We start from the raw sequence: 16254 nt of genomic DNA, 5'->3' as shown, positions 1-16254 counted from the left end.
GTCTATGCATAATTCCTTTAAGAAAAAAAAACCAATGTAACACACTTCACTTTTACCCCAGGCTCCAAGTGCATCCAGGAGCCCCAACCACAGTGAGCACAGTTATTAATACTTTGCAGGGACTCCCTGGACTTTGTGGAAGTATCAAATTCTGACTGTGACAGTAGCCTACAGTGACTGAGCCAGCTCAGCACGCTCTTGCAGGTGAGCGCAGAGGATGTGATCTGACAAAATGGTTTAAAAAGGAAGTATATGAAAAGTAGATTAAAACCTTTTTTGAGGACATAGGAATATATGACAAAGTTAGGACTGAGGAATAAGGGATGAAAAGTTAGGACATTAGGCATGGGATTTTAAACAGAAGCTAGATGGGAGTACTAAGATCGACCTGTCACGCTGAGGAGAAACATGGATGAAGAAATAAAGAAGTGTGAAAGAAGAGAATATACCAGGTAAGTTATTGTCTTTTGCACCATAAGTTATCAAGAGCTCTAAGGGCAAAGTACTACATCAAAGCAAAAACTCTGGGCCCTCTGTAGCACAGATGCAGCATCCCAAGACAGCTAATTCTAGGTCTTGTGACGAGAAGTGGAATGTTCTAAAATAATCCTAGAATTAGAAAAACCACAGAGCTTGTTAAAAATGCCCATGCGCGTTTTATTAATAAAAACTAACAGTGCCAAGGTTAAACAAGTCAAACAATTATAGTCTCTTTATATTTCATAAAATATTACAGAAAAGTTTATTTGTGTTTCAATAAAAAGACTACTGTCTTAGAATAGGCAGCTGACAGTATTTGTGCAGTTAATTGTTTGTGAATAAATTTAAAAAGACTACCACCTGCCCTGAAATTCCTTTTATAAAAATGAACTATTAAAAATGATTGACAAATTTTGAGTTAAAAAACTTAAAACATTCTCTATATTTAATTTCAACTTTATAATAGATTACAGGAAGATGCTTATGAAACAAATACAAACATTTGTTTCAGTACATGTCTTTATATGATAGACTTATAAGTATGTAAACAACTATATAATAAAAAGTTTCCAAAGACTGCCTGTAAGAAATCAGGCAAATTTTACCATAAGCAATAAATCATTCCAAACCTTCAAGACATTTTATATAGCTGCACCAACTGGCAGTAAACATTTGCCAAAAACTTTGTAATTCGTATGTCCCAACATACAGTGAAAAGTATATAAACTTGATGGAATCATAATGTTAGATATAATTTAAGGGAAAATAAGTTCACAACAACATTCCTGGAATTTAACATGTAAAAAAGTAGGACGTATCTTTCTTGTTTGGTTCTTTGGACACTGCATGATTAACAAAAAACACTACTACATTAGCTCACTATCCCTCAAAAAGTGGCATAATCAAAATACACTCCAAATAAATTGCCATTCAGTGTATTCATTTTCCACAGAAGGATAGTATTTTATTTCTCAATGATGTGTCTACATTTTCTTTAGCAAACTTTGAAAGAACATTTGGGGCAAAATTCTTTTTCCTTCAAGTAAAAAAGAAATCCCAAACAAAAAACAACCAACAAACCAAAAACCCCTAAAACAAGAGTAAATAAAGGCTCTGCATTAACACACTGGTATCAAAAACACACATCCACACCACATTTAAAAATATCCTACATAAAACAATCCTTGTTTGCTTATCAGAGGTGCAATTTCTAAACTCAGAACTGCTTACCAATATTCTCCTTGGGGGATGGGGCAAAGTAATTTGAGACACTTCTCCCTAGAACAATTTATTCCTGAAGCCTGCTGAATTTTAACAAAAAATAGTCTACAAGCAAAGGGCATCAGTCGTCATCATCATTTTCATTAAAATCATCGTCATCATCATCGTCATCCCCAACATATGAAACTGGTGTTTCAACTCTGGAGCCACTATACTGAGATCCATTGGAACTTGTAGCCAACATCCCATCTCCACCATTGGAAAAGTCACTGAAAAAAAAATAAAAATAAAGCCAGTTGGCATTGCTTCATGATTTCTCCCATATCTATTCCATTTCTTTAATGAATCTGCCACAGCCACTTTATAAACTGTCTTTAGTGTATGTCCAAGCTGTCTCCAAAAAGATGAAACAATCTCAAGTAATTTTGAAGTGGTTCTTATTAGGTTTCTTCCTTTAGTTTTTAATATAAAGATTAAACTTTCTCACAGGCACTTTATAAATATGTTTTTCAGGTTTCTTCTGAAGTATTTAGTGTTTAGGCTACAAAGTGTTTAAGGCTACAAAGCTAAGCTCTTTAGTATTTTTGTGTAGCACTGAACACTTGCAAGTGAATCATTCAGAGTCACTAATCTTAATTCCAAGACCTGGAAAACTGAGGAATTAATAGCTTTTCCTTAACTCCTTCATACTACATAGCAAACTGTCATTTTCATTTGAAACCATTTTCTTCTCATTGTGCAGTATTTTGTTTTAATAGAGCCAGAAAATTCCTGCCTCCATTATTAATTGCTGCTTTGTCAATCTATTTAATTGTTGAGTTTCTAAATAGTTTAATAAACTATTAAACTTAGCTACAAATTCATGACAAAATGTTTTGGTTTTTTTTTAAATTCACAAAAATATCTCCCTTGTAAGTATCAAAGGTACAAAAGTATCTCCCTTGAAAGCCATTCATCATTTAAAAATTGCTTTCAAAAATATGTTTACCAGTAATTTTTTAAATGTTGATCCAGCTAATGCACAAACAGAATCATGCATGCTTGTTGTTGTATGGAGCCAATTCAATGGTCTATCATCACACAGAATGAAACTGCCAGGGTACAGCCAATAAGCTCGCAGGAAAAACATATCCAGTGAGACACTTTCAAGCATTTCTGCTGTTCTGCACACTTATTCAGCAGCAAGATACTAAGATATCTGTCTAGCTGTAGTCAGATGACCTACAACAGGTCTGCCATAATTATCTGCAAAGGCAGTTTCAAAAGCAAAGAAAACAAAACAGAGATTATTCTTCTGCTTTTGTAAACTTTGAAAGTACAAACCCAAAATCTGGATTTCATAACCCAAGTATCCTAGTAAGTAAGGCAAAGAAACTGGAATGAAGGTATTGGTAGCAGCACCTTCAGACTTCTGCAAACTTTCTTTAGAGACCTTGTTAAATAAATGTACAGCCTTCATTTGCCTTGGCAGCACAACTTGTATTGCCATGAATGTTCATTGCTATTGTCATGAATATTCATATATCCTATAATTAAATATAAGTTGTCGCTGCCTTTTTGCAAACTCCTAAGAAATGGAAATGGTAGAAGTTCTTGTACTCTCACCAAGATAATGAACCCCAGTCAGCCTCTGGCTCTCTATTGGCCTCTGGCTAACAGTGGCTATTCAAATTTCAGTCTTAAAAACACATGGTGCTTTTTTTCACTACCCCACGCTCATTACCACAGAAGGAAACTAACTGAAAACAGAGATTTTAGGTACTGTTCAGCACCTCTAAAGATACTTTGGCAGAATTCTCACTCAAGCTTCAGTTCCCTTGCACAAAACATGCAGAACTTAATTCAAGCATTTGTTATGAATGTCAAACATTTCAATGATCATAGAATCAATTAGGTCAGAAAAGACCTCAGACATCACAGAATCCAACTGCTGAACACTTTACAACCTTGTGGAGCTCACAGAAGGACATATTTTTGATTAACACAGTAATAAGAAAGTAGTGAGTAACAAAGTTGAATACTAGTTACGGTTAATCACGCTACCAGCTTCTGTGATTGCTGTTCAAAACCCAAAGATCAAAATCTTTTTAAAGTTAGACACTAATGAACAAGGAGTAATCTTTCCAATACTCTATCATTAGAGAAGTATCCGTTTTCTTGTCACAAACTCTAAACTAGAAAAAAATCCCAAACAAAAAACACATTCAAGAAGAACACCACTCTAACACCTTTCCACTATACAGGAAAGGCTTTCCTTAATGACACCACCAAGAACCACCATAGAAGTGATACCTGAGAATAAACTTAAAACACATATCCATAGCACATTTAATCAAAACAGAACTTGTTTCATGAAGCATTTAATATCCAGTTGTCTTTGATGACCACAGATTTTAAAAACTAATTGAAAATCTCATCTCACCTGGCTGAAAATCTTGTGCCGTTTGACGCAGAACCCGACGAAGATGTGACATATACACTGCTGATTGATCCCTGAGCCATTTCTGTAAAGCAAACAACACGCTTTTCAGCAACCCTCCCAAACACACCCATCTAATTCAGTGGAAATGCTTAATCTTTTAATGTCCAGAAAAGGAATCTTGCAGCCCAAACAACAAAACATATTTATGTACTATATCCAAAACAGCATAATTTAAAAAAAGGCTAGTGCAAGCAACAATAAAATTACAAAGTACATTAAAAAAACACATTTGTTTTGAAGTGAGCAAGACAGATGACTTCAGTATTTATGATATGCTTGGACTTACTACCTTTCGCCTTTGCAAGTGAATCAAGCATAAATACTGTTCTCTTAAAAGAATTACACACTGCAAAGATCTGCTTGTGTGGCTTGATGCAAAATGTTGTGCAAAGAGTAACACTCCACTCTTTATGAATCACTATGTCATTTGCTCCCAAAGACACACTAAAAAGCAGACAAATTTGAGAACTTGACAGAAAACTTTACCATAAACCAGTGGAAATTAACTATCTACGATATTTTCGTGTTTTTTCTTAAGAGTCCTGTATTAAGGAGGAAAAAAATCAACTCTTTTGGAGTAACTAACCTGTCACATATGGTTCCAGAGCTTTAGGAACCAAACTCCTTGCAATTTTTAGGTCTTCTGCTGAACAGCTTCCAGATTCTAGCCCACAAGCCATTCCCATTCGTTTTAGTACTTCTATATCATCATGAATTTCAAAAGTATTGTCAAAATTAAATAGATATTCAAACCTGGAGAGGAAAAAATGTCTCAATTAACTTCAGTAACTATAACTACCTTTCAATTTTCAGGAATTTGCAGCATTTCAAAATCTTTACACACAGTGTTAAGTGTGTTAGTGACACATCACATCAAGCAATCGAATTTTTCAAGATTTATATTTTTGCTCATGACTGCTTACATTGAGTTTTTATTTAGCTGATGAAAAATACAGCTTTTTGAACCCAAAGTGGAGAACAGCAGTCCTGAAAGTGAAATCCATTTTCAATTCCGCTGGCTGCATTTCATGGTGTTAAAGACAAAGGAAAAGACTGCTTGGCTAAGTATGACATAAAATGTCAACAGAGATACCTAGTATCTCTACATAGCAAGTCTTAAATAAGTTATGAAATGTGAATCAACTAGTCTATTTATTAAAAGAGTAAATAAAACAGCTGTCTGAAGTGCATGTTCTCAATATACAAAAGGAACAAGTAAATTAAATTTGTATTTAATCTTGACTAAATCTACATGAACATTTAGATGAACTCAAAGCTCTACCAAAGGCTAAATGGAAAACTTTGTTAGCTTACTTGTCGTTTGAAATACTGCAGTCGATCACTGTCTTCTTGCTGGTGTTCACAATGATAAAAGGCAAATGGATGACAGAATTGGAAGGGGGAGGTCGGTTTGCCTGCTGCTCTGCGTGACGGTTTCGCTGGACGAGGTTCTTAAAGGCAATTTGCTAGGAAAAGCAACAGCAATATCAAAGCATGAATGAAGCTTTTAGAATCACGTTAACAAAATTCCTAAGGATTCCAGCAATGGTTGCAGAAAAGGACAGAGTGTTTACCATATTCCTGCATGTTAAGATGCAGGAAGAGTCACCGATCACAGTATTAAAAAAGGCAATGCAGCAAAACTTTACTGAGAAAAACAAAAAAGCACATTCTACTACCTATACCAGCACAGCTCTTTGGACAGATCCCTGACAGAATGGACAGAGAACAATGACTGGTAAAATTAATTTTCCCATAGCATCCTATCTCCTCTCCATTTACTCTTCCCTACTAGCTGCTGCACTCCAAAAAATGTTAATACTGAAATTAATTATTTGCAAAAAAAATGTAATGTTTGGGATTTGAATATCTGATATTAGGTTTCTGAATTACCCATTTAAGATTAGTGACTTTAACTTACCAAAATTGCTTTTTACAATGGAATGTTCCTATTTTAAAAACTAGCAATTTGAATAATTAAAAAACATAGAAACTCAAGTTATAAATCATACAGTAAGCTACTGAACAAAGAAAAATATTTTTCTGGTCACAAAATCAAATTAAATAAACAAGAATTAAGATCAAAATCCAAAGTCAACACAGAGACTGATAAAAATCAGGCAGCTGTCCCACAGCTGTCTGTACTTTCTGCATCACGGAGATTCTTCTTCCTACTGTGTAGGCCACACAGCTACCCAGCAATACATTTCTTGGATCAGCAGCACAGTGACTTGGGAAATAGACTTGCTTCCCCAAGTGTAGTAAGGGAAACCTAGGAAGGAGTTGCAGCCACTGTTTCACAGTGGTCCAGCCACTCACACACCAGAGGCAGCGAGTCTCCAGGGAAGCACAATGCAGAGCATTATGACAGACAACTTGTACAGTCACATAATTTTATCTATGGATGCTAACACAGAAGAAACTTCTAGATACCTGTATCTAGTTCAGTTCCTGAACTGAACTGGAAAATTCAAAGGGTATGGTATGAAATACTTCTCCTATCAACATAAACCCTGTATAAACATACTTGAAACTCCAAATAAATTCATCATAACTGATGGAAAGTTGATGGCATCCCCAATAGCATGGTCCCAGCTAAACTACAGTGTTAAATAAAGCTGCATACACCTTCTCCTGAAATTCACCTCTAGTCTTCCTAGAAGTTCCCATCCCTCAGACTGGGATAAAACAAGAAGAATACAGATATGTTACCTTGCCCTATAGACAAGAGTACCTTGACTGTACCTGTAGAATGAGTTCTTGTAGCTGAGACTGTTTTTGCTTTATTCTTTCAATTCTTCTCTGTTTCTCCACCTTAAGACAGACAAAAAGGACTGATCAGTTTGTTGGTTTTAAGTAACATTTTATGCCAACATTTTCTCCCTTTAAAATCATTTCAATAGCAGAGAACTGGAGGTAGGAAATATAGCAATCAATCATTAAGATTCTACATATAATTTAGAGACTTAACTATCAAGATACATCAGTACTACCTATGGCAACTAACAAAAAGCAGAATTAGAATCCCTAGGGAATAAAATACAACAACCTGTGAAGAAAATAAAAACTTCTTTGCAAACAGAAGTTTGCAAAGGGCTACTAGAATTCTCTCAAAGAGGCAAAGATAGACAAGAATAATCTACTTGACATAGAGTTTATTGATATTGGAGGATCCATCAAAGATGGTTAAAGACATGAAGCTGCTATGGAGTGCAAGGTTAAGACCTCACAGTATTTAATATGCACTAAATAATAACAAAACAGGTAAGAGACAAAAAGCTAGGAAACACACAGCTTTCTTAGTGGAAGAAGCTCCCCAGCAGATTCCCACGGGGATTAAAGTGACAGACTGCTACTCTAACAACAGATAATCTGATTAAGGTGACAAGGTGACAGAATCTGCTGCAATGCTGGGTTACCTGGCATAGCAAAAAGAGAGTTTGACAGCCAAAGATCCAAATTATTAGGCAAGAAACAGAGTACCAAACAGGAATTATCACTACATTACTCTATGAAGCAGAATGTTTACATCTTGAATTCTGTAGGTCTGATGGTTCTATTTCAAGACAAGCATGCGAAAGAGCAATCAGGATCATCAGTGATACAGAATAGACTTTACACAAGGGAATAATGAATAAATTAGAACTGTACTGAAAGGAGAAGGAAATAATGGGAGAGAACATCCGAGATCCCTATACAACAATGAACAGGATGGAGAAAGTGAATAAGGAATGACTAGGTCATCAACATTCCCAATTTAAAAAAATATTCAGCAGATATCAACATATCAAGACGTTCAAAACCAAACAAAAGGTATTTCATAAGAAGCTTCTCATACACCTGAAACTCACCGCCACAAAATTAATTTAAAAAATTAAATGAAAAATCAATTATCAGTATCAAATAAAAATTAGAATTATCTCTTTGTAGATAAGGCTCCCAAACACTTTTGTTCCACTTTCCCCCTAACTTTGGCACTCTCTCACTGATTTTGTCCTGCTGAAGGAATTTACACTTATAAAGAATAAATACAACATCTTATTCCATTCAGATGAAGTGAATTTACTTCAGTAAACCTCAGTAACTTTATTATTCTGAAAATCTCAGGACAGTAAAAAAAATCCTGTCAGAACTTACGAATCTCTTTCAGTATAAAGCATTTCATTTCCTCCCCGTGACATGCAATAAGAAAGTCTGACATACTCACTTAAGAGAATTGTCTCAAAAAGGTAAGACCTGCAGCAATGGAGATGCCTGTATGCACTGACCTACATGCAACATCTATCATCACAGACCTACTGTCTGTTTGTGGAGGAAACAAATCTTCCCAACTCCTGAGTACCACAACTGCAATGTTGGAAATACACATAAATTTTTTACTACCTTCCACTCAGAACCACTTCACACGTACTTTTAAAAGCTGTATTTTTGACATAAAAGAATTAAACAAAGACACATTTGAACAATCTGTAAGCTGAAGAGTGTGTTCAGTATATGAAAAATAAAATAAAAAGAGGCAAAGAGGACCATACTATTCTATGTAGGTATCTCAGAAGATTATAGGTACACATTGTAACAGAACATACTAAAGCTGTAAACATTTACTCAAACACAAAGCCATTGTGAAGTTGCAAATGCATATACCTCCAAATTCTGACATTCCTGAGCCGAGTTAGTAGGTAGACCAATCCATTTGATTTCCTTTTTCTCCTTAGAGATAATGTTCATGGCCATAAGGACATTTAAGGCATCATAGACACGTCGTCTAATATTCTTCTGGTCATAAGCCTGCTGTAGACATAGTGCATTAATCAAAAATATACCTGTGTCAAAAATATTTGAAAATAAACATATTACAGCAAATGGGTAAACTCAGTTAACATCTGAACTGTTTCATTTAGCAGTAGGAAAAACAGAAAAATCTCAAGAGAAATTTCTCTTCCCCCATTCAGTTCACATGTAATTTACTTCCCATATACTTACTGATTCATTTGGTGAAATGTGATTATCAGTGGTAGTGAATTCTGCAACCAACTCGTCTGCCACCTCATTGTATGAGGTGGTTCCTTTTCTTTGTACCTTCTCACAAACCTTCATAGAGAAATGACGTAAACCCTTGCCATTCTTCTCGCCTTTTTTGTTCCGCTTCCTAAATATATGTATAATATATATTTTAAGAATATTTAAACTTTGGAATATTTGATGTCTCTTTTTCAAATTTCAAACAGGCATATTGCTGTCAAAAACCCAAGCCTTCCCTTTTCTTCTGCTTCTTATCCCTTACCAACCTTCTCTCCTACATTTTACAATATTTATGAACAATTCTAGTATCTTGATGCTGAAACAAAATACAAATTTATTCTTTGGCCAACTTTTATACCTTCAGTAGAACCATGAAATCATAGAATAGTTTGGGTTGCAAGCCATCTTTAAAGGTCTTCTAGTCCAACCCCCCTGCACTGAGCCAGGGTATCTTCAACTCAATGAGATTGCCTAAAACTCTATCCAACCTGGCCTGAAATTTGTCCAGTAGCAGACAAACAAATTAACAACAGGGATATTACTTGGAGGAGTCAATAAAGAAAACCTTCCAAACTTCAAGAAGAGATAAGGGGATAAATACTAAAACATGAAAACTGAATCAGAGGAGAGAACTTTTTTGTCCTTTTTTCAAAATTTTTATTTTTAAGTAGCACAGAGATTGAGCGTTTTCTATGCAATGTGATACTGATACTGACTGAACAGACAAAGTCTGGTATTGGTTGAACTCACGAAACATTACACTATTACTATATCACAGATTTGAAGTTATACAGTATATGAAATTGCTATTAGAACTTCAAAGTTACAAGATACAAGCAGTATAACAAAGTTTTCTGCTTTGCAAAGTTTTTATATATAAATTTCCTTGTAACTAGAGGAAAAATACAAGTATCAACAAAACTAGTTTCCTCAAGGGGAAGTCTCAATTCTTACATCTCATTTCAATGTGTAATTATAAAGTTGAAATCTATTTATATGTAACAGGCCACCGAAAAGAAACTTAGTCTTAAAGCAACTACGTTTAACAAGATGCCCTTAAAAACAAGCTTGCATGAAAAAACCACACCAAAAGAATGCGTTCCTTGTATTTAATACTTTTCCCCAAAAAGGACTACATTCTTATTTCAAATGACACTCTGGGATACCCTTGTTCAATCAGAAATACACCGTATTCTGAAAATACACCAGCATAAGAGAAATCATAGAATCAAGTCACACAAATTCCCATGGCTTTTTAGAACCTAAATTCTCTAATTATTAGTAATGTCAGAACATCTACTAGAGCTTACAGAAAATACTCTGCATTCTTTTACAAGCAATGAAGAGGTACTCCTGGTGTGACTACTCCCTGTTTTAGTACAACAGACTTCAGTGGTGAAGTGCTCTTGATGAAAAGGAAAATACTTTGGCACACTGCTAGCCTGAGGAGTACATACACTATGACCACACTTAAAACAAAAGTTCCAACATTTTATTAATCCTTTCTAGCTTTCATTTTGCTCACCCAGCAGACCAAGGTGAAGAATCTCCAGTCTGGTTCTGTGATGCAAAATGTGTGTTAGGTGTATGGGGACTTCCCACCAGGATAGTATTTTGTGCTGAAGGTCTCTGAGGTGTACCGATAACCTACAGTGAAGATAAAATCATTTGGAAAACGGTAAGAATTCCAAGACATTTTTAAGTGACACAACTCAAATGATACATTATCCAAACACAAGCATTTTACCTACTTCTCTTAGATGCATCTAATTGATACAAACTTGCATAAAAAACTTCTGACTACAGTTAATATAGTTAGAGCACACCCTTTATATTTTAACCTCCTTAAATCAGGTTTTCATACTTGCTGGATTTCTTAACACTGTTCAACACAGACAATATCAAAACACACACAGAGTCTCTCCTTCCAAGGAAAATGGTGGGGGGGAAAGGATGGGAAAAAAACCCCTACCCTACAAAATTATGTATAAGGAGGCTGCAGTAATTACAGTTAAAATACGAATGTAAGAAAATCTGAAAATCAGTAAAACCACAGAGCAAATGCAGAGCTTTTGCAAGAACCCTCTCTCCTGGTGTCAACCTCTATCACTAGAGTCAAAACTACTGTGCTAGAGGTGAGAAAGAATAAGGGTGAACTTTCCTCATCACTGCAGTGAGTGACATCAAATCAGGCAAATCCATTCCATTGCAAACACGTTAAGAGCACACACTTGGCTAAGCACAATCTTCCAGCCTCCATGTGAACTGTCCTGAAGATGTGGTAATTTGACCATAAATAATAATACATACAACATTAGCACATAGAACCATGCCCTCTGAAACTAGCTAAACAAAACACCCACTTTTGCAGGTGAAGTTTTTTATTTCTGAATTGTTTACAATGTAAATGTCTAGAAAATATGGATTATGGGGAAAAAAATAAACCATATAGATTACTCTTCTGTAGAAAGATATGCCTACTTTTTTGGGGTATATTTACCTCCCAGTGGAAACAGCTGGTTGTATCCCTGACTTCAGGTAAATTAAAAAGGGCCTCAAGCAAACCTGAACCCATCACCACCCACAAGCTTGACTTATATTCCTGCGGCTACATTCTGTCTGAGCAAAAGTTAATTTTTCTTCCTCAGGCCAGCTTCAACAGTTTAGTCTCAACAAGAGTAAAATACAAAAACTGAAAATTAAATGTTTCATGTGTGAAAGTTACATTGATGGTGCCAAAGGTAGTCTAGTGACAGTAGGATATCCATGATTTCAGCTGTCTGGAAAGACAAACAGCTGTGTTTTTTTCCCAAATGTTCTCTTTATATTATGCCACCACTCTGACCAGTTAGTGTATAAATTTGTTATATCACAGAATCACAAGGTTGGAAGAGACCTTCAAGATCATCAAATCCAACCCACAGCCTAAACACCTTAACTAACCATGGCACCAAGTGCCATATCCAGTCTTTTTCTTAACACATCCAGGGATGGTGACTCCACCACCTCCCCAGGCAGGCCATTCCAACATTTTATCACTCTTCCTGTGAAAAACTTCTTCCTAATATCCAACCTATATTTCCCCTGATGCAGCTTGAGACTGTGTCTCATATCCACTTCTGACAGCTAGAATATCTTTAGTACTCCCTTCCAGGAGCATTGTACCACATTGAAATGTTTCTGTCTCTTATGAAAAGCCAAATAATCTCCTCTACTGCTTTTCATAAACAAAACTTAGGATTGTAGCAAATGGCATGAGGGTGGGGAATGCTGGCACAGGACATGTGAACCTGCTCACTTTATCCCCATGAAAAAAAGTACTATCAGTTCTGATACCAACTGGTCTGGCTCACCAAATGTCTCCAAAGAGAGTGAAAACCACTCGTGTGCTATTCAAGTAAACATATTATATGGAGAACTGAAGAAAGCTGTAAGCTGGTTTCTATTCCATAGGATGAATTGGCAGAGGACTGCAAAAGATGATTTAACATCTTGCTTGCAGAGAGTCCCACCCTCCAATTCCCTGCCTTACAATTCCATGAGCAGCCCCACCACTGTACCTCTAGAATTTGTATCACTCTGAAAGATGTAAGCCAAATGAGAACAGGGGCAGGGGGTGAGGAGGAGAGGAATTACAGCTGGAGAAAAGACACACTGGCAGCAGCAAACCCCGAACCTCTACTGCACTCAGGAGAGTCCTGAAATACTCAACTCTACATAGAAAGAAATGAACTGTGCACAAATTCACAGGTTCATTTCTAGAGGGGGACAGAGAAGTCTGATTAACACCTACTCTACATTCAAAATCTACTCCACTGCTTTCATACAAAGAAGAACCTCAAACATAAATAATATAAATAATAAATAAGACACTCTAGTTCAGATATAAATAATACAAATAATAAATAAAAGACACTCTAGTTCAGATATCTATGTTACAGTTGCTTTCTAGAAGATTGAGACCAATTCTACTCAAATACTCAAATTCTAATTTTGATTACTGAAAGAATTACTATATGTATTATCTATAGAATTACTATATCTATTATCTATGTATTATCTACTGCATTATAAGATTCCTTAGAACATCTAATTTCATATGTCTCATACAAAGCTCAAAATAAATATTTCAGCAAAAGAATATTTAAATTAAGCACTAAAATATAGTTATGCTTTCAATTTTATTCCACTTAGCTCAAATATTTGTAAAAGTGTTTTTATGGACTTAAATTTACATTTCCCCATGCCAGATTTCAGAGCAGAATTTGAAAGAGACACTGATTTTAAATGGCAAAACTAACAAAATATAAAGCCACCTGAACAGTGAGGTAACTTCATGTTGATTTGAGAGTCACCTTTGAACTTCTTTACACAACACATTTTTGTTTGTAACCTAAGTCTGCTAAAATTAGAAACAAACTTAGATTATCTGCCCATGACTGGTGATACAGACTGCCAGACTATTTCAGATTTGCTGTATACGTAAACAACAGGACAAGCAATAAAAACAAATAAATAACCAAACAAACAAAATACACAAACAAAAATCCCAAAACAAACAAAAAAACCCCAACAACCCAAAAAACCCCCACATCCCACAAACAAAGAAACAGACAAGAAAAACCCCACAAAGTCTCCTTACCACTTGTTGTGCAATGTTGACATTAGACTGTCCAAATGTTTTTGGCAGGAGCTGTTTTCCAATTGTATTTACTGTAGAAGGGTGAACAGCCAATAGAGAAACAACCCCTAAAATAAATACAAATAGAGAGCTTCAGGTCAGCACATTTTATTATTTTAGCAAATAGTCTCATCTATATTACCAATGCATATTAATGGTAACTAGCCCTGAAACACATAGTCTCAATATAAATGTAGCATCTACACATTTGAAGCATAAAAATAAATTAAAATTCACAGTATGTTCTCTCAAACTTTCTTCCATGAATCCTTACAGGTCACAGTTTTAATATGAGTATGTTTTAATTCCTTGTATTCCATTTTCTTCTCTTATATCAGAGTAATAGAGGCAGCCAGCATTTAACAAAAATCATAATCCTCTCTTCTTCTACCCTTACACTTTGTGGCTACTGAAACAATTTTCAGTATCACCTGACAAACATGCCCAATGCCATAGCATATGCATAGTCTTCTGAGACATGCTGGCCTACAGGAGATAAAATTTGGCTGGAACAGGCCTTTCCAAGAGGAAAGTTGGCAATATTCTCTAAGTGTCCCCTCCCAGCTGAAGGCAGGGAATTAAAGAACAAACAACCCCAGGAATCCATTATTTCAGAAAAATACATGCAACTCAGCAGAGTGACCCTGGAGGAAAGGTTGTTCTCCCTCTCCCTGTTCATAACCCATAAACCATCAGCACTGGTAGGTAAAGCAAGTCTTAAGCCTTGTAGAAGATAAATCAACTACAAAAACAACCCAGGTATCCAATAGCAGTTTGATGTTCCTTTATATAGTTTAGAGGAAAGAACCACAAACTCACCTATTTAAAACAAACACAAAGACAACAAGTAACAACAAAACAGAGCAAAGAAAAAAAGAAGCAACAAAGACTGACTACAGTAAGAAAATTATGAACAAACCAGTCTTAAAATACTGGAGACTGTTTTTTGCCAAATTAATTGTTAAGTGGTTGTCAGGTTTAGCAGTTGTTTCTCTGAGATGACTTTTCAAGAGGCCAATGGGGTCAGAAGGAGTTGGTACAACTCTCATTCCTCTCTTTTTCCCATTGTCCAATACAGAAGCAATATAAAATAAGCATTTTTACAAGGGTTGTATCAGGAGGGCTGTAACTGGTCCTTGATGCCTATCATCCTTCTTTACACATTCAGGAAGTCTACAGGAAATTTGAGGACAATTCAAATCTTCTTTAAGCCCTTGCTTTCCAGAAGGCTTACATTTCCCAGTTGCTATTACTACACCATGTCAAAGTGATAGCTTCATTTAAGAATTTACTCTCAGTGATCAATCTATTCCCAAACAGGATGCAGCAGTATGTCCTTCTTCCATTACTAACCAGCTTTCCAGTGCTCTTTCAGAAAGTCAGCAGCTACCCAGTTTGTAATGTAAGTCTCTTATATCTTCCTGTCCCTCCAAGTACACTCATCACTATCATGACCGGAATTGTGTTTGTTCTTCTTCTCTGTGGAATACAATAAATCAATAAGAACTACCCTGGCTACTAGTGCTTGCGCAGCTTCTTCTCAGCTTCCTGGAGGTTTTTTTTAAACTTCTCCTCACTGCTTTAAAAAATTCAATGCAATCTGAAGACTGTATTTCCAGTATAAAAGACGAGTTGTAACTGCTTTCCAAGGTTAAGACACCATCTATTTGATCATCTTCTCAGAATCACTGAATATTTTGAGTTGGGATGGACTCACAAGGATCATCAATTCCAACTCTTGAGAGAATGGCCTATACAGGAATCAAACTCTCAACCCTGGCATTATGAGCACCATGCTGTAACCAACCCTCCCTTACCTCTGATGGTCATTGTTGGCCATGCTTTCTAGGTCTCCTGCCCTTTCCTTTGCAGATGATAGATATCCATACAGTATTCATGACCAAGGAATGCAGTATGTTATTTATAGCTCGTTTACTATTTTATTCCCTGTTCCTTCCCAAATAATTCCCAAAATTCCCCACCAAACACTGATACCACATTTTCATTAATACGATGACTTCAAGACCTTTCTTCAGTGCTAATAGCTCACTTGGGATACTCATGGTACCAAGTTCAGTTTTCACCAATTATTAACCCATGGGAGGACCATCCCATTCTATCACACCTTAGCTTAACAGGCTGATTAAAGACCTTGCTAATCAATTTTTTTTATTATTTTTAAGAAATCCAAGGACATTGCTCTGATTAGATAATCCTTATCCACATGGTTGTTGACTCTTTCAAAGCATGACTTTGAAAAGAAATAACTGCAGACCCTGCCTTTTTGCCTCCCTCTAGAAAAGCCCTGTTGAAGGCCACTATCCACACATGTAATGCTTCTCTGTTACCTGCTCAGCCGGGCTGACAC

General features: G+C 36.0%; 1 protein-coding gene across 5 annotated transcripts in view; it reads right to left on the bottom strand.

Moving 5' to 3' along the window:
- Positions 1-633: 633 nt before the first annotated feature.
- Positions 634-16254, bottom strand: part of TFDP1 (transcription factor Dp-1) — a 37875-nt gene continuing 22254 nt past the window's right edge. For 4 of the 5 annotated variants that reach the window (XM_064407882.1, XM_064407880.1, XM_064407879.1 and 1 more), the window contains exons 4-12: positions 13848-13954; positions 10731-10852; positions 9167-9332; positions 8828-8974; positions 6929-6997; positions 5498-5649; positions 4770-4936; positions 4124-4205; positions 634-1970 (exon numbers count right to left, since the gene is read on the bottom strand). In XM_064407882.1, coding sequence (XP_064263952.1) covers positions 1823-1970; positions 4124-4205; positions 4770-4936; positions 5498-5649; positions 6929-6997; positions 8828-8974; positions 9167-9332; positions 10731-10852; positions 13848-13954 — 1160 coding nt within the window. In that variant the 3' untranslated portion in view covers positions 634-1822. The remainder of the gene's footprint in view (positions 1971-4123; positions 4206-4769; positions 4937-5497; positions 5650-6928; positions 6998-8827; positions 8975-9166; positions 9333-10730; positions 10853-13847; positions 13955-16254) is intronic. The other variant, XM_064407883.1, reaches the window with a different exon arrangement.

Source organism: Passer domesticus, chromosome 2 (assembly GCF_036417665.1).
Source record: "Passer domesticus isolate bPasDom1 chromosome 2, bPasDom1.hap1, whole genome shotgun sequence".
Taxonomy (NCBI): domain Eukaryota; kingdom Metazoa; phylum Chordata; class Aves; order Passeriformes; family Passeridae; genus Passer; species Passer domesticus.
The sequence above is the reverse complement of the archived record's forward strand: the minus strand, read 5'-3'. Positions and strand labels throughout refer to the sequence as shown.